Here is a 22,579-nt window from a genome sequence, read left to right on the forward strand (position 1 = left end):
GAAAAGTGCTGTTATTAACTGACAGTTAATCAACAATTGTAGCTTAATTTTTCTATCGCACAAATTTTCTGGAACAACAACAAAGATCTCCCCCTCCTTCTGACAGAATAAGAAGGAATTGACCTTGGAATGACAAGCACATATACTAATAACTTATTAAAGAAGCGGCTTTGGGTGACAAATCTTTTCATGTAATCATACTGCCTGTCAAGACCAGGATATTCATGGGCTGAGCTATGTGAACAGTTCGTAAGACAGAAATCTAAAGGCTTTGTAAAGAAAACCAAAGGAAAGTTTAGAGAGGCAAGAGGGGAAAATATGATACCTGCAACAGATTCAAGGGCTCATGTATGCATGCTAGATTAAACATATTACTTGGATGGATTTTAGAAGTCAAGATGTCACTTTCACATAATCACTCTTTCTATATTTCATATTTATATGAAATAGAATTATGAGCTATCTCAGCATACAGTAATCAATTGTCAGTTATGACATTAAGCCACTTTGGTTGTATAGTGTACCATGGGCTAAGTCACCCACATTCTACCCTTGCCACATACTCTCCACTCCATATGCCATACAAAACTGAAGCTATACTCACCCTGCTACTCTGTTTGCAAACTCAACAATATCGTCTTTGGTCCTGGGTCCTCTATAGTTGTATGCCAAATCACCCTTTAACCTACGTAAAATAATAGTCAACATATTGGATGAATATTTCAAGTGCTGCAATATTTTTAGCACATACAGTTAACTGGAAAAAGTTCAACCCAGGGCTCACATTTTATGAACACACAGTAGCAACGTATTTCGACAGCCTTACTGCAGTGGGAGGGGCAGCTAAGCAGCAATGATGTTCCTCACAACATCAGTTAGCTTTTAGGTGAATCAGGAGTGGGGAGCAAAGAAGAAACTTAAATAATGGTCCAGTACATCAGAATGGAAAACTTTGCACAGGAGACACTAATGATACTACAAAGCACTAAAGTTTTAACATACAAGACACAAAATTCTACTTACAGTTTAATTGTTGGATAGCCTCGAACTCCAAATTCAGAGGCAATGCCTACAAACAAACAGTAGTATAACCGAGCATTTAAAAGGGCACTTTTAATTAATACAATTAAAATATTCCAAAACATACTACTGGCATTTCTTGTAGTGGCAAACAAACAGCAGCAGACATTTTTATAACATACGAACTGTTGCATATATAGGTAATTCTATTTCTATAGGAACAGGCTGTCAGGTGATGTACGGTACTCACTGAATCCTTCCATGAAAGAATAGAGGTCAAGAGGCCATGCCAATTTCCCTACTGAGCTTTGTACCAACACTGAAATTGCTTATATGTGTTTGGTTAACTTACTGGCTTTCATGTTACTTTCAAAGAGTATAAATTCTAACAGAGATCAGAAGACCTTACTAGAGCGCTTACTAGAATAAGAAGTTGCATCCATCTTCCCAACTTTGACTGGTGAACCAGTGCTTCCCATCTCTTTACCAACTTCATTCCACACTGGCTCCAACTTCTTGCAATGGCCACACCATGGTGCATAAAACTGAGAATACGCAAAAAACAAACAAAAACAAACAGCCAGTGAACTCTTTGGAGAAACTATTAAACTTGTACTTGTATATGAAACCACCAATGTGGACAGATGAAAACTACCACATTTCTGAAATGTGCACAAAATTTGTTATTTAGCAGTACATTTTGAGTTTCCTCATCATTACACTTCTACAATAAAATGAATTCTTCCAGTATCTGCTTGGATAATAGAATATCAATTCAGATACAGGGCATTTATTCGGAAAATAAATAAAAAACTCAACAAAAAATTATACTAATTGAAAAAATAAAAGCAAACAAAAATTTCATGTATCTGTGTCTTTAAAATGCTGCATATTAACAGTGCTGTCCAGGTATACTTCAATGTGCAGTAGTGTACTACTATAGTTCACTACTTTTTTTATATATGATACAATACACATGCAAAGCAAAATTGCATGCGATCAACTTGAAACAAAGCAATTTTTGGATTATCATATCATTACAAAGAGTTTATCTGCCCATCAACATAATTAACATTTGCACTCCAGATTTTTCAACAATGGAATCTTTTTTATTAGGGCCACACAACAACGAGTACATACATTAAACCCTCAGGTATTATGAGAATCCACTCCTGATAAGTATAATTCATTGTATTGTATTTATAACTTATTTTTTTCTTCTGTGGAGATTAAGATAAGCATGAATGTAGAAGCTTTTTTTAAACAAAGATAAAATGTGTTTATGAATAGTTTTGTGGTGTGGGGTTTGTTTGTTTTGCTTTTTTGCTGTTATACTCACATCTACAAGCCAAATGTCATCTTTACGGTTCTCTTTAAACCTAAGAAAGAAACGTAACTGATTAAATATGCTCGACAAGTATTTTACATTTTATTAAAATAATACAAAAGCAAGAGAAGAATTTGTTTTTACTACTGAAGGCTCTTTCATACCTTGCTGTTAACAGAATATAAATCATTCCCATCCTTCATGATAATAACCATTATCGTGTGGACCTAAGAAAACTAGCAATAGATCATAAATATTGACGACCACACTAAAAATGTTTATACCTATGCACTTAAGCAATACAAGAAAATATGCTTATTAGTAGTAGTAATAGTAGCAACCACCACCAAAATTAATAGGTCTTAAATAATTTGTAAGAGGCTTAAAAAGCTAAAACGGGTTAACATGTTCAGGCATATGATAATTCTGAGCATGCGATTAAGGTCAACTAATTATTTGCCAACACATATTACAGATTAGTAATCTGATATCTATAATGGTAAACAACCATTACATCACTATTTTGTTGGCATAGTCTATATATATATACAGCTCACAACATATACTTTGTCTATTGTGTTACTTTACAGTCCATTTCTTACATTTCTAAAGTGTTTTAATATGTAAAAGTGCAGCATGCAATCTGCAAGATATATGCAATATAAATCAAGCTTAAAATTACAACTGTAAGAACGAGGTTTGTTTTTTTTAACCAGTCAAATGTATTTCAGTTGGGTCTTCATTACTGTAAGAGCAAACAAATACAATGTGATGCAGCAGCAAAAAAAGCTAACCCTATTCTAGGTTGCATCAACGGAAGTATGGTGTAGAGATCAAGGGTAGTAACACTGTATTCTGCCTTAGTCAGACGACACTTTGAATACTGTGTCCAATTCTGGGCACCACAATTTAAGAAGGATGTTGACAAGCTGGAACATGTGCAGAGGAGGGCAACCAAGATGATCAAGGGTCTGGAAGGTAAGTTTTATGAGTGCTTGAAGGAGCTCGGTATGTTTAGCCTGGAAAAGAGGAGACTGAGAGGAGATATGATAGCCATCTTCAAATATATGAAGGGCTGTCACATTGAGGAGGGAGCATGCTTGCTTTCTCTTGATCTGGAGGGAAGGATCAATAGCTCAAGTTGCAAGAAAGGAGATTCCAACTAAACATTCAGAAAAACATTCTGACAGTAAGAGTGGAACAGACTCCCACGAGAGGTTGGATGGCCATCTGTCATGGATGCTTTAGCTGAGATTCCTGCATTGCAGGGGGTTGGACTAGATGACACTTGGGGTCCCTTTCAACTCTAATATTCTATGATTCTGTATTTAAATTACAAACTAGGCGAGATAAGGAAACTAGTATCCTGTGTGCCCATGCCCACACTTAAAAAGGGACCCCTGACCATTAGGTCCAGTCGTGACCGACTCTGGGGTTGCACGCTCATCTCGCATTATTGGCCGAGGGAGCCGGCGTATAGCTTCCAGGTCATGTGGCCAGCATGACAAAGCCGCTTCTGGCAAACCAGAGCAGCACATGGAAATGCCGTTTACCTTCCCGCTGTAGCGGTTCCTATTTATCTACTTGCATTTTGACGTGCTTTCGAAGTGCTAGGTTGGCAGGAGCAGGGACCAAGCAACGGGAGCTCACCCTGTCACAGGGATTCGAACTGCCGACCTTCTGATCAGCAAGCCCTAGGCTCAGTGGTTTAACCCACAGCGCCACCACCCCCTTGTAAAAGCAGTTGCAAGCAACAAATACTATAACATGAAATATTTGTCCTACATGTGGTCAGCAGTTGGGGTGGCAATTTTTACAGGGAAAATGGAAAAAAGAAAAGCTATAAATCCCATTCCCCTACTTCAAAGCCCTGATCTGAAATGCTTACGTGCTTTGGGGGTTGGGGATGGCGGCTATTGGTTTGTTTTTGTTTGATTATGTATTTGGTGTTCTCGTTTTTTATTTTTATGTTGTGAACTGCCCTGTGATCTTCAGATGAAGGGCAGTATACAAATTTAATAAATAATAATAATAGAGGGAACATGGCTATTTAGATGCCTGTAACTCAAAACCAGACAGAGAAACAGTTTTGATGAAGCCAGTATCCGAGCCCAGACTGTTCTGCAAAGTTGGGTGGGTCAGCAGCTTAACTAAGTGTCTAAGAGATGAGATATTTCTGATGAGCTTTATTGGCTCCAAGCAGCTGGTGGAGGTAAACTGCTGAAAGGGCAATACCAATCCAATTTGACATTCACATTGAGTGCACTTTTCTGACAGTTTGTTGCTGTGTCATTGGAGATTGCAACATGCTTCACAGCTGCTAGCAAAATGATTTTTTAAATAGTGTATGCAGGGCTAACTAACCCACTCTAGAGGCAAGGTGAGGAAACAGCCTCAGGTGGCAGGATCCACAAGGGCAGTCAGGTGCCAGGAAGCACTGCTTGCATCTGATTTGTGTTTAGTTTTCTCCTCTTAAATGTCAGCAATGTGGATAAAAAAATTGTGTATGGAATTCCACACTAAACAAGTGAATTTCTGCTTGCACAAAGGGACTTTGGCTCCCTGCTCCTCTCTGTAGCCCACCCCCACTAAAACCCCATTTCTTTTTTGAATGCATTATAGGTTCTTATTTTTCTTTTGTGTTTCCTACCACAGAGAAGGTCCATGTGTGAATGACAAGGTGACTAACTTTTATGCATTTGGACTCTGCAACATACTCATGTGCAGGAAGAGCATGCTGCATGAGGTGACCTGCCAATGAATACCAGAAAACATCTACATGTGATATATGGATTCAAATAATGTCTAAAGCCATCATCTACAATAAAAACAATGCATACTTACGAGTCATCTAAGTCTTCCACGAAAGATGCATCAACTACCAAAATTAATGCAGCAACTACCAAAAAGAGAGAGTATATCTTGGTCTCACATATGCATACTAATGTCTGTTCATATCTTATGTAGCCCACCTCCACAACACCCCTACAATTACTGGTAGCTTCCACCCAAGTCTCACTTCTCTCCAGATCTAATGGACCCCAACCCACGTTCCACCTGATTTAATGCTTCAGGATATTTTGATGATCACTTGGCCATTGCACTCTCTCCCTGGTAAGCTCTACCTGCTTGCTCACTGTCTCTTGGGGTGCATATATAGGCAAAAAGAACTCTGCTTGCTTGTTCACCCTCCTCTCCCCTTTTGGTGGCACAGTACTGTCAACACTTCCCCCTCTTGCACATCTTCCCCTTCCTCTTTATGGTGAAGAAATAAAGCCAGAATCCTCAAAGCTATGTACCCCCCTGGCCAATGAACAAAAGACAGCAAGCAAGAGGAGGCCTTGCTGGATCAGCTGGTGCCATTCCCAGCCCACCTGCTCTTTATGGGCAGGCCTGCTGGCTCCATCCTCCCTGCCATCCCACCCAGAGAGAGGAAGATAAAAACAAACAAACAAACAGGTGGGCAGAGCAACAGCTGCCTCTCGCCCTCACCTTCATTCATCCTTACTACTGTACTTCCCACAAAAACAGAGCTCGGGGAAGAAGCTAGAGTGAGTGGCAGATGCCCATTGTCACCCCCCCCCTTGCTTCTATGGCCAAGTAGGCAGCAGGTGCCATGTGCTGCCTGCCCCTCTGTGGGTGCCAATGGGTGGGGCGTCTTTTCCTCAGACTCCCCCCTAGGTCAAGAAGAGGCCCAGACATTTGCCAAAACTGCAGCAGGTGGCCAGTAGTCGAAGCCACCACGGGGTCCCCAAAAACCTGCCCCGCCCACTACACTTGCGCCTCTGAACGGGCCTCGCCTTCCCCTTCACGCAGCAGAAGCCCACCCTCGCAGCCATTTCCCTTCCCAGGCAGGCAGGGGAAGCCTCGGCCCTTAAGCAACCCCTTGCCACCCCTTCCATTCACACCCACCCGCCCCCTGGCCGCCACCAGAGCAGCTCCCGACCCTTTCCCGCTCCCGCCATATACTTCCCACTCCCCACTCCCCGAAGGAGAAACCGACTCCCTCCTCCGTGGCGACTACCTGACGCCCACAGGAGTGGGCTCCGCCGCTCTCTTCTCCTCCCTTCTGCCATACTAACGGGAGCTGGCGGACCCAAGCGAAGCGGAGGCCGGAAGGGGAAGCGGAGGCACAACCCCGCCGCCCGGCCCCACGGAGCATGCGCCCGGCGGCTTCGGCGCCAGCGGTTGCCTCCGCTGTTTGGAAGCGGGAGGGGCGGTTGCTAAGCGACCCTCCATCATCTCCGGCTTCGGGGCGTCTGGTTGCCGGCAAGGCCTCGGCGCGCCTGAGGAGGAGGGAGGCTAGGGAGACCCCCGCGGCGGGGGAGCCACTCGGTCCGGGGCCGGTTCTGGCTCATACGAGTTGAGGAAAGAAACGTCGCCGAGGTTGTGACAAAGACGACAAAATAGGAGAACCTCCCAACTTCCCTCCCCCCGCCCCATTTTATCCGGAGCACCCGGCCACGTCCCCTCATTTTAAGTCGGAACATTACAAAAGCCTAATCCGTTCGAAAAACTTGAAGCGCCTTGGGGCGGTTGAAGTGTTTCCATTTGGTTTGTAGCGGACGGTGCAGTTTGCTTCTTTATTCGTTATGTTAGAAGGACATCTTGTGGCGCTGGCAGATGGTGCCCATTCGGGTTTTTTGGCCGCTTGTGATTTCTCATCGAGCGCGAACTTTTGGGCCAGGCTCGGTTTTAATGTGGCTCGCATATTTCTAACATACTGCCCATTCCTCATGGTTTCCATCATCAATTTAATGTACGCACAAGTGCATGAGATCTGAAAGTTTAGCACAGCAATTCCAGTCCAGTGGAATCAGTCCATTGTTGCAATTCCACCACTTATAGCTTACAGTTGTAGAGCACTGGTTGTGTAGTGCTAGAAGTTACTTAGCTGGGTGGTGGGATGGCTCAAAGGATTCAGATAATGAAAGTAATGTTTGGGCAGACCCATAAGTTAGGGGGTGATCTTTTAGGTACCCAGTCGCAAGTCACTTATGCCTTGATGGATGAGTTCCTGAAACAGACAGGCATCCAGCACAGCTCTACAAAAATATATGCCCTAGTACCTTGGTCAAAGGCAGCTCCACCTACAACCCATTGCAGACCTCCTGAATATGAAGAACAATGAGCCAAGTTATCTCTGTTCAAGATGGGTCATGGTAGCTTATGCAGTGCTTAAACTCAATTGCTCTGTATCTTGCTTTCAACTCTGAAGTCTAGGTCCCACATTGCAGGTTAGATTTAGAAGTGAATGCTGGATTTGGAAAGAAAAAATAACCTGTTCTAACGTCCAAATGGCATGTATTAAGTATATCTACAAATACTTTCCCTTCAAATGCAAAACTTTTGATGAACAGGGATGCCCTCACTAATTTACCTAGTGCAAGAATGTTCCAAAGGCTCTTAAGCTGGTACTGTTAAACCTGCAGAACAAACTTAGCTCCTTAGCCATATTGCTGCCAAGATGCCACCTTGAGAAAGTGATGGATGTGCTTGAAGTAAAATAAATTGAATCAAGAAAGACCAATTGAGTTCAAGGTAAAGAGGATTGAAGGGAAGTTTTCATATGATTTATAGCTCACTTCTGAGAACAAGAAGTATGTCATGATTAAATGATTTCTCTTACTATCTGGGAAGAAATCCTGCTTATTTGAACAACGTTTTAATGGATATTGTGTAACTTGTCCTGGCATTTGTATTGCATTGCGCATTGTAATGTATTTTCTGTCTGGTCTAGTGAAAGTTAGTTTAATTTGCTTGGGGCCTTAACTGACAGTTGTGTGCAGAAGGGTTAGTGTTAGAATTCTCAGTATGCAGAAGGGAGATAGAAGCCGGAGTGGCCCAATACATTTTGGTACCTGAGGCAACCATAAAATGGCATCCCCCCCTCACCATCAGGAAAAAAGGAATGAGTGAAGATCTATATCAGGAACAAGGGATCTACAGCCCCTGTGGATCCTGTTACCCAAGGCAGTTGCCTCATGGGTAACCCAGCCCTGGATAGAAGATATGCATATTTTGATTGGTGGATGCAGGTTGAGAATTTTCAACTGTAGTCACTTGCAATTCCTGCGCAATGTTTGTTTTCTTGTCAAAGGATGTAGGCAGCTACACCTGCAGCAATTGCAAGTTGGTTGCCCTAGTGGAAGGCAAGGTTGCCCTACTGGAAAACAAGGTCCAGCAACTTCAGGCCCGTGTTTCTATACTCCAGAAAATCAAAGACCTGGAGCTTTTCTTGGATGCAGCAGAGCACACTGTCTGCACCAAGGAGGAGACAGGGGACATCCCTGAGGAGGAGGTCAGTTCCCCAAGACAGCAGCCAGATGTATGGAGGAACATGACTCATAGATGTAGAAGGCCCAGGGATCGCTCTGAGGGTTTAGAACTACACAATCAATTTGAAGTGCTCTCCCTTAACATGGAAGACAAGGAACAGACTCAATTTGAAGATCTCTCCCTCATCACATTTGATCTAGAATATGAAGATGAGCAGCAAAGTCAGTCCTCCGGGAATATGCAGGTAACCTTGGAAGAGACAGCACATGGAAGAATCCCAACCAAGCCTATGAAGAGGCGTGTAGTGGTGATAGGGGATTCCCTACTGAGGGGTACAGAAGCAGTGATCTGTGGGCCTGACAAGATGTCTTGAGAGGTGTGCTGTCTCCCCGGGGCCAAGATCAAAGATGTAACAGAACGGCTGCAAGGAATCATAAAACCCACTGACAAATACCCCTTCCTTTTGGTCCACGTGGGAACCAATGACACTGCAAGCCATAGCCTCCAGAAGATCAAAAGTGATTATGAGGCTCTGGGCAGGAAGTTGAAGCAATTAAATGCACAAATTGTCATCTCATCTGTCCTCCCAGTTGAACGACATGGCCCAGGGAGAGAGGGAAAAATAGGGGAAGTGAACAACTGGCTCCGCAAATGGTGCAAACAGGAATGGTTTGGATTCTTAGATCACGGTCTGCAGTTTCTTGATGACGGACTTCTGGCAAGTGATGGGCTGCACCTCACAAGGGTTGGAAGGAATGTTTTTGCCATGAAACTCAAAAACCTCATCAGGAGGGCTTTAAACTGACTTATGTGGGGGAGGGAGACAGTGGTCCTGAAGGTTGGAGTCTATCAAATGCTGAAGATGATCATCCAAATGTCAAGGACCAAATGGAGCAAACAGCATGCAGACCTAGTGGTGGGAGAAAAATATCCTTAAATAAGAGACATGGGGGAATGATCAATGGTCTTCAATGTCTGTATACTAATGCACAGAGCATGGGAAATAAACAAGATGAACTTGAGCTCTTGGTACAGCAAACTAAATACGACATAATAGGCATCACTGAAACCTGGTGGGATGAGTCTCATGATTGGAATGTAAAGCTGGTAAAATGTGGGCTTGACAATGCTACCATTCAGTGGATTTATAACTGGCTGACTGACCGAACCCAAAGGGTGCTCATCAATGGCTCCTCTTTATCCTGGAGAGTAGTGACTAGTGGGGTGCCACAGGGTTCTGTCTTGGGCCCAGTCTTATTCAACATCTTTATCAATGACTTGGATGATGGGCTTGAAGGCATCCTGAGCAGATGACACCAAATTGGGAGGGATGGCTAATACTCCAGAGGACAGAATCACACTTCAGAATGACCTTAACAGATTAGACAACTGGGCCAAAGCAAATAAGATGAATTTTAACAAGGAAAAATGTAAAGTACTACACTTGGGCAAAAAAATTGAAATGCACAAATACAGGATGGGAGACACCTGGCTTGAGAGCAGTACATGTGAAAAGGATCTAGAAGTCCTGGTAGACCACAAACTTGACATGAGGCAACTGTGTGATGTAGCAGCTAAAAAAGCCAATGCAATTCTGGGCTGCATCAATAGGAGTATAGCGTCTAGATCAAGGGAAGTAATAGTACCACTATTCTGCTCTGGTCATACCTCACCTGGAGTACTGTGTCCAGTCCTGGGCACCACAGTTCAAGAAGGATACTGACAAGCTGGAAGGTGTCCAGAGGAGGGCAACCAAAATGGTCAAAGGCCTGGAAACGATGTCTTATGAGGAACGGCTTAGGGAGCTGGGTATGTTTAGCCTGGAGAAGAGAAGGTTAAGGGGTGATATGATAGCCATGTTCAAATATATAAAAGGATGTCATATAGAGGAGGGTGAAAGGTTGTTTTCTGCTGCTCCAGAGAGGTGGACACGGAGCAATGGATTCAAACTACAAGAAAGAAGATTCCACCTAAACATTAGGAAGAACTTCCTGACAGTAAGAACTGTTCGGCAGTGGAATTTGCTGCCAAGAAGTGTGGTGGAGTCTCCTTCTTTGGAGGTCTTTAAGCAGAGGCTTGACAGCCGTATGTCAAGAATACTTTGATGGTGTTTCCTGCTTGGCAGGGGGTTGGACTGGATGGCCCTTGTGGTCCCTTCCAACTCTATGCTTCTATGAATTGGCCAGTGTGATTCGCTGAGACTGGACTAGATAGGCCAGAAGCATATATATGGCTGGGCACTGGTCAGCAGTTGGAGTTGTGGGTACTCATGGAGTCAGGCAGAAGAAAGTGGCAACACAGGCAGAGGATTGGAGAGGCAATGGTATAGTGTCTAGAGTGCCTTGTCAGTATCCCGTCTGGGATCTTTTTTTCTGTTGTTAGCTTGCCAGGATATTGAATGCGACTAACCACACAATGAATATTCATTGCCAAGTGAGGACCTGATTTGGGCCTCTTTGTTGCACCGGCCTGGAGTCAGTGCAATGAAACAACAACACTCCTCTGCCCCGACCAGCAAGACCTGGCAAGGCTTCAGATGCAGCAATGGCTATATTGCTCAGATCAGTCGCTGGGGAGGGTTAGGATTGCTCTTCCCATCTTACACCTCTCCTAAATATGTTTATATGAACATTAATTTAGAAATAAGTTCAGTAAAGCCGTTTTTTAAAAATAAAGTGTGTTTAGGATTGCTGTGTTAATAGATCATACAGCCAATTGTATTTTTTTGTTAAATGGAAAGACTCTTACTGTTGTTTTTTTCAACTGTGCCTGCCACATTTTGCATATTACTTCGAGGGAAAGTAAGCTGTGAGACGTGTTTGAAGATGCATTAAAGTGATTTATGTAGTGCTAGCAATTGAAGCACTTTAGCTGAGTGGGTTTGCTAATGTCTGAAATTCTGTTTTAAAGCATGGTTACCACCAGTGCACCCTGCCATTATGCTGAATCTTCAAAGTGTTATGTGCTACTGTATAAGCTTTGTTTTGATTGATTTTAAAGGCAACTTCAGAAGTTAACAGAATGTACACCACTTCTTTATGTTGCCATTTTCACCAGAGTTCTGGTTGCAAGACTGCCAGTCATTTGGCCCCTAAAACCACATCAAACTCATTGCAATGCTTTCTGGGATATTTTAAAATATTTTTAATGCACATTGGTACTGTAATGGCATACAATAGCTTGCATTAATAGAAATGAATGTTTACATAGCTCTATAGTCTGTAATTTATATAGATGCCAGTATTACTGAGATTCAGTTTGGTATGGCATGAGCAAACTTCAAGGTCATTTAGATGTGTAGATTTATATGATTTATCTGGATTTTAAAGTGTGAAATTGCACACAACAGAAAACTTCCCAGGCTTCAATAATTATTTTTTAAGGAACTTTTTTTTTCTTAAGAGAAAAATGTAAAACCAAGGAAAAGATAAAATGTTTTATTGACTTTTTGAAACAATGTCCATATGAATATGCTTTTGCAACTAAGAGCAGTTTAGCCATCTAGTTCCATGCATAAAGAACTAGGAATTAGTGATGAAACACTTCATGATTACATGGACAAATAGGTATATACTGCAGAGTAACATAACAAGTCCATAACTGAGGAGTGAAGCAACAGCAACCACAGAATACTATAAAGCTAAAACTGGTGGTCTGTGTTGCTTTTTTTTTTTTAAGCAAACATTTAAAAGTGCAGAAACTTCTGCACAGTAACAATGTGGTTATTTGGTTTTCTGTACTTATCAAATTGTACTTGTATTGCAAATTACTGAAGTGTTTTCACATTGGATACTTGTGTAAGACTGTAATGCAGGCATCCCCAACCTGCGGCCCTCCAGATGTTTTGGCCTACAACTCCCATGAACCCTAGCTAACAGGACCAGTGGTCAAGGATGATGGGAATTGGGGATGCCTGCTGTAATGGATAGACCAGAGGTAGAAAGTTTGTGGCCCTTGGCCTAATTTCATATGGCTATCAGACTACATAACAAGGGGAAAGGGAATGTCAAAGACAGGAGAAAATAAGAGAATTGTAGAAAGGTTACTGCCCAATACCCTGAGCAAATGTGACTCTCAACAGGGGGGGAAAAGACCACTTCCATAGACACTCTGGAATAGACACTGATTGTAATCCTAACTTGTTGATAAAAAAATGTCTGAAGCAGTTATTTTCACTCATAAAATAAGGTAAAAGGGTCACAACTGCATTGAACTTTGTAAGCATGGATGCAGAGTTGAGACTTCATTAGAAATCTGACAGAACATTTTTTTAAAAAAAAGATTTTTATTGAAGTACGAGAATTTTTACATACATTATATTCTCTCCTTCCAATTTTTAATTTCCCGTACCATTTTCCCTTTCCCTTCCCACCCCCTCCCCCACCCATAATCCATTGGAAGGGTTCAAACAGTTGTCCTCAGCCACGGGCACAATGTCTTTAATTTCCACTGAATGTCTTCTGGTCCAGTAGTTGTTATCCATTGAAGATAGGAGTTCCATCTGGTCCTTAACATAATAGACTTGGCCTTCCATGTTATTTCCTGTGACGTTACTGCCACGATGTCTGACTGAATAAATTCAAACAAATAATTAGTCCAGACCTCTACTGTCCATTTTTCTCTATCTTTCCAACCTAAAGCTATTGTTGCCTTTCCTGCTAGTATCATTGCTTTGAAGGTGTGCTGGTCACCTTTCTCTATGGCCGTGTTTCCTAGTATACCCATTGTCATAAGATTGAAGTCTATAGGTAGCTTCACTTTAAAAACTTCATTAATAACCTTAAGGATTTAATTCCAAAATCCCCCTACCTCTGGGCATTCCCAATACATATGGGAGAACCATCCCTTGATCTGGCAGAACATTTATTCTACAGTCCAGAAAGCAACCCTTGTGCCAAATCTTCTGCTGAAGAAAGATTTGTGATATTCTGTGTGAATGCTCAGGGAGCCACTTTGAAACTAAAAAGAAACTTACGTTTAAACCTTCCAGTATCCAACTGAGTTTACCAAACTCAGTGTCCTCTCTTCTGACATTTAATCTACAAAACACAAAGTTTTGTTGGCTTGTGAATGAGACTGACAATGTCTTGAGATTTTAAAATAAAACATGTTTAGTACAGTCATCTTGAAATTGTCCAAGCTGGCTGCAGATATATCAGCACCCTGCTGTTAGCAGAAACGGGGGTATCAAGAGATATTAACCATGTGGAAAGACTAAAGAAAACCAACTGGAGAAACCCTTTACCATCTGTGCTCCTTTTCTTTCATTTTTGTGGGGAAAATACCATATTTTATATTCTTAGTCCAATAAAAATGGACACAGAAAATGAATTCTATCCATTCAGTCTCCCAGAATTTTATTTAAAGTTGATCCCTTTGATCAAAATATGATATATGTATTTTTTTAGAATAGAGATTCCTCTAGTAAAACAAAGGTAGACATCTTGTACTTTCTGTTCCATGCAAAGGCATATGCCACTGAATTTACTTTGTTATAGCCATCCAAACTTCAAAGATAATTTAAAATTGATGGTGGTCATATAGGTCACTGAAAAGCAGTACTTGGAACACCTACATAGCTAGCTTGCAAACATTTGAAAAGCTTTAATGTTGTGGTCTGCCCTACACATGGCCATCGTGCAAAGCATTAATTTCTTGGAGTGGTGTGTCCAGCAGCATTAGATTTGTGTGGTGTGTTACTGTTCTTCAGCATGGTAATAGAAATAGCCCGTGGTGTGGTTAATTATAGGGGGTGAGCTTACCTGTTTGGTTTTCAGTCCACTCCTAGGCTGGATCTGCTCTCCAGATGACACAGGAGACTCTGGTACATTTGCAAAAGAGTCCATTATTACTACCAAACCCGAGAAGGTTCTAAGGAGCCTCACAGCACCCTGCCTCAGCTCTGATCTATTCAGCTCTGATCCTGACTTTGGGCTTCTCATGACTGTGTGGTTGGCCACTGTGAGATCACTATGTTAATTTTCTGTTAAAACTTCACTCGTCCTTGGGTTTACCCCCCAGAACAGAGTTAGAAAGTGTGGAGGAGGAGATACAGGAAAGTCCCATTGCATAAGTAGACTTTATTCTATTCTCACATCAACTTAGTTGAATCATGTCAATTCATTACATCAAGTGAGTTTCTTTTCTATTATATTATTGACCCTCTGAAGCAAATTGAACTCAATGGGAGTTTTTGCAGTGGTGTCAGTGGGTTTTGGAGGAGTAAGTCAAATGCTGAAATTGTACCATGATTGAGATTAGCCTATAGAATAAGTTGATACCAAATAGGTTTCTAAACTGCTATATACAATAGTTTTACCTTCCACATTAATCTAATTTTTCTTTGGAAAGCAAAATAGCATCTGTAACCACTAAAGTATGTTTGTCCATTCTTCATAAAGTTGGCAAAAAATGTTGCACTTAACATTTTGGAATGATAAATCTCGGCATATGTGCTATCCCATTAGTTTATTATTTTCATTTGAGTGCTTGGCCTGTAGCCAGAAGATAAGATAGTTGCCAGAATGCATATATCACACCACTTAAATGCAGCAAACTTAACCATTTCCTGATCTAATGAACAATGTATTTCTTAATTTTTTTATTGATTTCTGCATAATTATAATGGTGTGTTGCAATATCTAATTCCTTTTTCAGTGATACATGGCTAAGGCTTCAAACATAAACATTCACTTTTCATTTTAAACCTAACGTTGCATTTGCTAACATTTTAATTTTGTTTATTATGTTTTCTATCTTTAACATTTGAATAGCAATGAACATTACATGCATTCCATTAGTCTATGAAGCCTTAACAAAGACAAAACAATTTATTATAAATACTCAACAGGTCAAATGTCTTGTTTTGGAGCAGATGGTGGAGCGTGTTTCTAATATGAGAGTTTCTCCAAAAGATTACATCATCCCAGCATATTTTCCTTAAAATGTGCAATGTGAGGCTTTCTCCAAGATTCATGAATATTACCTTAATTATAGTATCACACAGCAGGTGGTTTTTTTTTGGGGGGGGGTGATCTTACTCCTTCAGCATTTTCTATAAATGCTTTAATCACTGCAGTCTAATGAGTTGATTCCTAGGCTACTTTAATAAGTGATGCTAATAAGTGATTTAAATTACAGTACTTAACGTGGTATCAGTACGTAGAAACAGGAAATGAAAAGGGTGGGGTGAAATTTGTTACACCAACATGGAAATGTTTAAGACAGTGTGTACAAATAACTGATGTCATATTGGCCATGGGCCGTAATGTATAAAACAATGAAAATACACACGTACTGCATTTTTTAAAAACTACAGTGCAGAAATAGAAACAGAAAACAACTGCAAGAAAGTAACTATCACCACGCTTTCAGTCTACTGTCAATTGTATGAGCATCCAATTTTGGGGGCAGCTTTTGTCTGAATATAATACAAATTTGACCTCTGACAGGATGTACATGGGATGCTGCAGATATGTCTCACATATGTTTAATCTCTTCACAACCTATACAGCTGTTGTGCCACATTGCTTTAGCTTTTAAGACTCTATATTGCTGCAATAAACACTTTGCTCTCTGAGAAATTATATCATTTTTGGAGGCATGGTGTTGAAAAAGAATTGTCAATATTTTCCCTACGGTACTTTGCAAGATAACTTATTGTCTCCATGTATTTTCTTCAGTGAAATACTCATCTTTGGAACACTTGTGGCACATGGTTTTCTTTCTTTTTTCTTTATGAACCACAGTCCTGAGAGATACTGGTTGCTGTATTTTGACAGTTGCTTTGAAGTTTGAATCTTGTGAGTTATGGAAGCAATTGCACATTCTCTTTGTTTAAGGAAAACAGCGAGAGTACTACTTAAGAGTCCAGTTTCAGTTCTTCAGCCTGACGGTCAGCAAGAAGTCTGCATATGCCTTCCAAGGCTGCATGTGCCTCCCAGCTGAATGGGTTTTCAAGAAAGCTGTTAGGCTCTCTGCCAGCTTTCCAAACCCAATTGAAAGCTGGGAGGCCTTGGGGGAAACAGAGGGTGTTCAGGATGCACATACGTACTGGAGGGGAAACTAGTGGTGTTTTTGCTTGTTTTGTACCCGATTTTAGAACTGAAGGTTTTGTTTCCTATTGTGGTTTGCTTTAATGCTGTTGTAAGTTTGTGGCGGGTCAGTCTGAATGATGTCCTGATTTCCTTCCAGTTCTTGGGGGTCCTGTACCCAGTAAGGGTTAAAATCTGATAAAAGATTATATTGCTGAACCAGGCAATCTAAAGACAATGACTTTAGCTGGCCACTTAAGCACAATGCTTGTTGTTGTTGTTAGTTGTGTCCAACTCTTTGTGACCCCATAGACCAGAACATGCCAGGCACTCTTGTCTTCCACTGCCTCCCGCAGTTTGGTCCTTTGTCGTCCCCTTCTCCTTGCGCTCTCAATCTTTCCCAACATCAGGGTCATTTCCAGGGAGTCCTCTCTTCTCATGAGGTGACCAAAGTATTGGAGCCTCAGCGTCAGGATCTGTCCTTCCAGTGAGCACTCAGGGCTGATTTCCTTCAGAATGGATGGGTTTGATCTTCTTGCAGTCCATGGAACTCTCAAGAGTCTCCTCCAGCACAATGCTAAGCATAACCAAAGAAGTTGCTCTGTGCCATGTGGGTGGGCCTTTCCCATTTCTACCTGCCTGGCAGATAGAAGAACAATAGGAGAGTAGTTGTGTGACAGCTGAGCTAAAAGCAGGCTGCAAGCCATGCTGGCTGGGGCACCCCAGTTGGATGAGCAGGGTATAAGTAAAATATTATCATCCTCATCCTCATTGTTATGCTTGATCTGGGCTGGATCCAAGGCTTTGACTTATGGGAGAAGCAAGACCTTTTGGTGAATTAATGCTGCAGGGAAACCCCCCCCCTGTATTATGTTCGGGTTGTATATATGTGTAAATAAACCATATATCATAAAGACACAACAGTCTCTTCTATTCACACTGAACATTCCTTGGAAAAGGAAAAGTGATCCTATTTTTTCTCTTCGTTTTAGCTAAAATATTTAAATTTCAGTTCAGTAAAGGAGTGCCATGCTCAACTTTACTCTAAGACAGTGGCGGAAATTAACTACCAATAACAATTACCTAGCAAAATAGTCTTTCCAGCTGTGTCTGTATTTTCTTTCAATTTTATCATGCAGATAAAATATAATGCCTCCTAAGGACCTATAATTTACTAGGGAACGTGATCAAGTGTTCATGGATTTGGATTTAGTGACCTTCATAGTTCATCAGGTGAATAAATTCAAATTTTTAATTCCTCCTAGACTGGTTATTCCCTCTAGGATTAATATGGACATTACCTAAGGTCAAAGGTTAGCAATGTGGTCTTCCTGTATTTGTTCTGAGGATTGACTGTTTGTGCAAAGCCCCTTTCTGTAAACGACAATTCAAATAAGCCACAATATATGTATGTAAGTGGAAATTGTGGTTTATTCGAAACCGAACAGGGATTATTTCAATGTGTATGAAGGAATAGGAGGGAGAGTGCACAAGCCCCAAACTGTAGACTCCCACTTTAAACATCTGTGCTGGTAGGCCTTAGGCTATAATTTGATTGTGGACATATAGATTCTTATTTCTTAAGATTAAATATTTCCAATTTCAAACTTTGTCAGTGTGGGAGGATACCATATGATTGTAATTACTGAAATATGACCAAATAAGCCACTATGGCGCAAAATTAGAAGCTACATTAATATTTTGAGCCAAATAGTTTCCCATAAATTTTATGTTGTAAAGGGATTAGTACTCAAAGCAAAATGATTTGCAAGACTGCCCTTTGAAAAGGTTCAGTTTTGTAGTTATTCTCTCCACCATGAATGAAACGAAAACATAACAGCAATACTTGCTGAAATACATTTCAGTCATCCAGAAATGAGTATTATGTCTGAGTTGCTGTTGGAATGAAAACGGGAAACCCTTTGGGAACTTATTGTCTGTAGGGGAAGGTTTTTGGTGAGGGAATTCTCATTGTTGAAATACTGTACATGGGGCACAATTGACTGAAAATTAAGTGAATTTAAGTCCTATTGCTTTCAGTGGCAAATGATGCCTAACTCTCCTACTGGAATGAATGTGCTTTGATTTGTTCTTTATCTGTGGGCTTAAAAATTGACATTTGACACAATTTCATGGAAGGCCTAGAGCAGGGATCATCACATTTTTAGAGCCAGTGAGCTCATTTTGAATTATCAGAAAATGTTGTGGGTGCTTGTCAGAGAATGGGATGTGGTTTAACACAAAATGGCTAAAAGAGCAGGAAAAAAAGATATAGTGGTTGTGTGCCCCACTATGAGCCACCTGAACATAGTGGGAAAGGCAGCTACTGCCTTGGGTCACAAAATCCTGAATGACTAAAAGATGGGGCAGCAGTTGCTGCCAGATGACCTGTCAGAGACGGAGGGCATGGAGGATGCCCTTAGTGGGGAGCAGCCCAAGGGTGCTGACTGAGGCAATAGGGAAGAGCATCAAAGAAGGCTGGGCAGCTGGCAAAGGAGAAGGCCACAGGGTGACCTCTTTCCCACCACCATGAATGTTGTGCTACCTTTTCCATGCCCCCCAGGGAAGCCTTCTCCTCCAAGCAAATCAGTCTTGCAGGGAAGTTGTGAGTGAGCAAGATGCATCTGATCTTTAAAGGCTGGTGGGAGGGTCATGTCTGTTTGTCAACACATCTTTGCAGCTCTTGTCCAGTCTTGGACCCTTGGTGCTGTTCTTGATCTGTCTAGCCATGCCTTTGGCATTCTGCACCTGAAGCCTGACCTGAACTATTGCTAGCCTAGAATAAAGATTTCTTCCTGATCACATGCAAGAGTTTCAGTTTTGGAGTTCAGGGCAGAAACCAAGAGATCACATCAGCTACTACCACATTTTCTTACAGAGATACCGGTAACTGTTTTTCTTACATTCAGAGTGGACAAAATGAATGGTGTCCAATCCCAGCACCCAATGAAATGTGGACTTCTTTAAGAGTATGTGTTCAGTGTAGGAAGGTTGAGATTATACAATGACATTATGTAGCAAAAAAACATGTTATTGACACATTTATCAATGAGATATGTACAAAAAACATGAATGAGAAATGGCAACATACTTGCATCTATTTTAGAAATGCTGACTTCTGCTGTTCGAAGTGACTTTTGACCTAGGTTAATACTCCAAGGAAAATTAAATACTTTTTCCTTGTCTTCTGTAAGTTTTAGATTAATCATCTTTTTCCTTTGTATCTGCCTAGAGCTGGATTTTACTGTTAAGGGACTCAGAGTTTTGCTTTTCTCCTTCCTGTTAATGCTCCCACTGCTAATATGAACTGCCCTGTAAAATTCTGCCTGGCATATAGCCAGAGATGAAATGTCCCAGAACAGAAGGAAATCCACCCTGACTTGAGTGAGGAGATGAGCAGCACAACTGATGCTGTAGAAATAGCCATCCATCAAACCATGTAGTTTGAGCTATCAACATTATATTCTAATCAGCCAGTTGATGAGTGATTCCTTCTAAAGTAAAGATTCCCCAGTTGTCTTCTCTGGCAAATGTGTCTTTATGGAATTTAGAATAAAGCTTTTCAATTCCATGAGATTTTACAGGAAATGTTGAATAAAGAGTCTAAGTACACATTGCCTTGTTGTCTGAAGTGTTTGTGTTTGTTGTAAAAATCTCAGTCATGGAAAAATTGTTTTGCATATTGCACAGGTCTTGGCACACAAGTCTTGCATGTTGTTTGATAAAATGTTTATTTCTCTCTGGATAGTTTTCATAATTTTATGGTACTGTCCTAATGTGAGCCAAAATGTATACGCCTTGAACGTGTCCTCTGTGTCTCAAGACAGATCTAAAGTCTGTGCTTTTCAAAACTGTTGGAAAAGTCCAGAGTTCATGGCGAAATAGAATGTTCTTTAAAATAAAGTGATTTTCTTAAGTTCACACAGCTTCAGGGAGGAGCAAAGTACAAAACACCATTCTCTTCATGTTAGATGATTTAAGGAGCACATGCAGTGTTTTTGGAGAGGGAGAGCAAGTTAAAAGATATATGAGAGTAATGATCTGTTGCAAGAATTTGTTTGAGAATGTAATCCCATTTAATTTTACATTTGCTTTCATGTTTCTCAATTACTTCCTTGTACATCTAGCCCAAAAATTACATTTCCAATAAAGGGCCAGACCTAATACCCAAGAGAGTCCACTAATGGAAACATGTGGGACCAGTGACAGGCTTGCCTAACTGGGACTTCATGTATAAAGGAGACACTGTGTGAGCCATTAGCTCTGCACGATGCCTATAAACAACTCAAAAGAAATGCCTAATCTGGTTATGAAAATAATACTGGTCAGAGAACAGCTCCCACGTTGGGGTGTCAGTTCCCATAAATTAATTGCGTTAAAGGCTCAACTAACCTATTTTTCAAATCTCCCAGGAATGCTGTACATCAGGTGTCAACAAACTTTTCCAGCAGGGGGCCAGTCCACTGTCCCTCAGACCTTGTGTGGGGCCAGACTATATTTTGAAGAAAAAAAAATATGAAGGAATTCCTATGCCCTACAAATAACCCAGAGATGCATTTTAAATAAAAGGACACATTCTGCTCATGTAAAAACATGCTGATTCCGCGGACCGGATTTAGAAGGTGATTGGGCCACATCCGGCCCCCGGGCCTTAGTTTGGGAACCCCTGCTGTACATCAACCCAGGCAACTTGTTCTAGTACTCCAATTTTATGCTATGTTTTGCAAAATAACACAAGCTCAGTCCAGATCAACATTAAAATGTCTATAATAGTTACAACCTTAACTAAAAATATATATAAAACCAGCATCAACTGAAAGCAGATTAGACTACCCAAATCATTAAGGGTTCCTCCGGATCACCTGTTTATTGAGCGTTCATATTGATTGGCTTGCACAAAGCTTGCAAAGAGGTTAGACTATGTCCTGTTGAGCATTCATCCTGATTGGCTTGTGGAGTGTTTGCATATCTTCCTGTTAATCATTCATTGATCCCACACTTTTCAGTGCATTTTCCCATCACTTTCCAACTGTTTGTATTCTTCTTGCACTAGGGTGACAAAACACTTTAATCCGCTTTAATGGTTCAAACCTAATGAGCAGTTTAAGGATGCAGCTGATCTCTGGCTGAACTCAGCTCAGCCAGGCTCAGTCAGAAATAAGTCCTAAACCCCAGCCCAGGATCACTCCCTCAATGTTAAGATTTTTAAAAAACCTATTACGACATAAGCAGAGCTCCAGTACCTGCCTTACACTTGCAGATATGCAGTGAGGTTGTGGAATAGTTTAACAGTGCAATTGGTGCATTTCAAAAGAATGTATGGTGATGCTGATACTGTGCTGGTTCTCAGCAAGCCGAACAAAGGGATAAATCAGGAACTGGCACCTGCTGGCCAATCTTAAGGCACGCCAAAGCAACAACAACAACCACACTTCATGAAACAAATCAGATTTCACTATTTGTCTCTAGTCATCAGACCATCACAAAACCAGAGCTTAACAAAGTGAACTTACATATCTATATGAAAGTAACACAAGTTAACATAGATAAGGCTGACACAGACCCAAATAAAACCATGTTCAACAAAACAAACTTTAAATTCTGAATGTTCCAGATATATTGCATTTACCCTTGGGTTTGAATTGGCGTTAAAAGAAATCAAATTTACACAAACCTGAATAAAATCATATAAAACCTGAATTAAATAGAAACATAAATATACTTAAAATTCTGAATCTCCCTGGCAACATACAGCATTCTTCCTAAACATTTTCCCATTGTCAATTACTGCAGATACAGAACATGTAGTCGTCTCAGTTACATATTTATCTCTTTAACACAGCAGATAAATGACAGCCTCATGGACAGATCTCTCCACGTATCTCCCTAAAGTATGTGCCAAGCTTTATTCCCTCAGCAC

General features: G+C 41.0%; 1 protein-coding gene across 1 annotated transcript in view; it reads right to left on the reverse strand.

The window, feature by feature from the left end:
• TMX3 (thioredoxin related transmembrane protein 3) overlaps positions 1 to 6,486 on the reverse strand; it is a 61,237-nt gene extending 54,751 nt beyond the window's left edge. The window contains exons 1-6 of the mRNA XM_035125637.2: positions 6,372 to 6,486; positions 5,192 to 5,246; positions 2,360 to 2,399; positions 1,442 to 1,565; positions 1,024 to 1,069; positions 605 to 685 (exon numbers count right to left, since the gene is read on the reverse strand). Of these exons, the coding sequence (XP_034981528.1) occupies positions 605 to 685; positions 1,024 to 1,069; positions 1,442 to 1,565; positions 2,360 to 2,399; positions 5,192 to 5,246; positions 6,372 to 6,423 (398 nt within the window). The 5' untranslated portion in view covers positions 6,424 to 6,486. The remainder of the gene's footprint in view (positions 1 to 604; positions 686 to 1,023; positions 1,070 to 1,441; positions 1,566 to 2,359; positions 2,400 to 5,191; positions 5,247 to 6,371) is intronic.
• Positions 6,487 to 22,579: the final 16,093 nt, after the last annotated feature.

Source organism: Zootoca vivipara, chromosome 8 (genome assembly GCF_963506605.1).
Source record: "Zootoca vivipara chromosome 8, rZooViv1.1, whole genome shotgun sequence".
In the NCBI taxonomy this organism is placed as follows: Eukaryota; Metazoa; Chordata; class Lepidosauria; order Squamata; family Lacertidae; genus Zootoca; species Zootoca vivipara.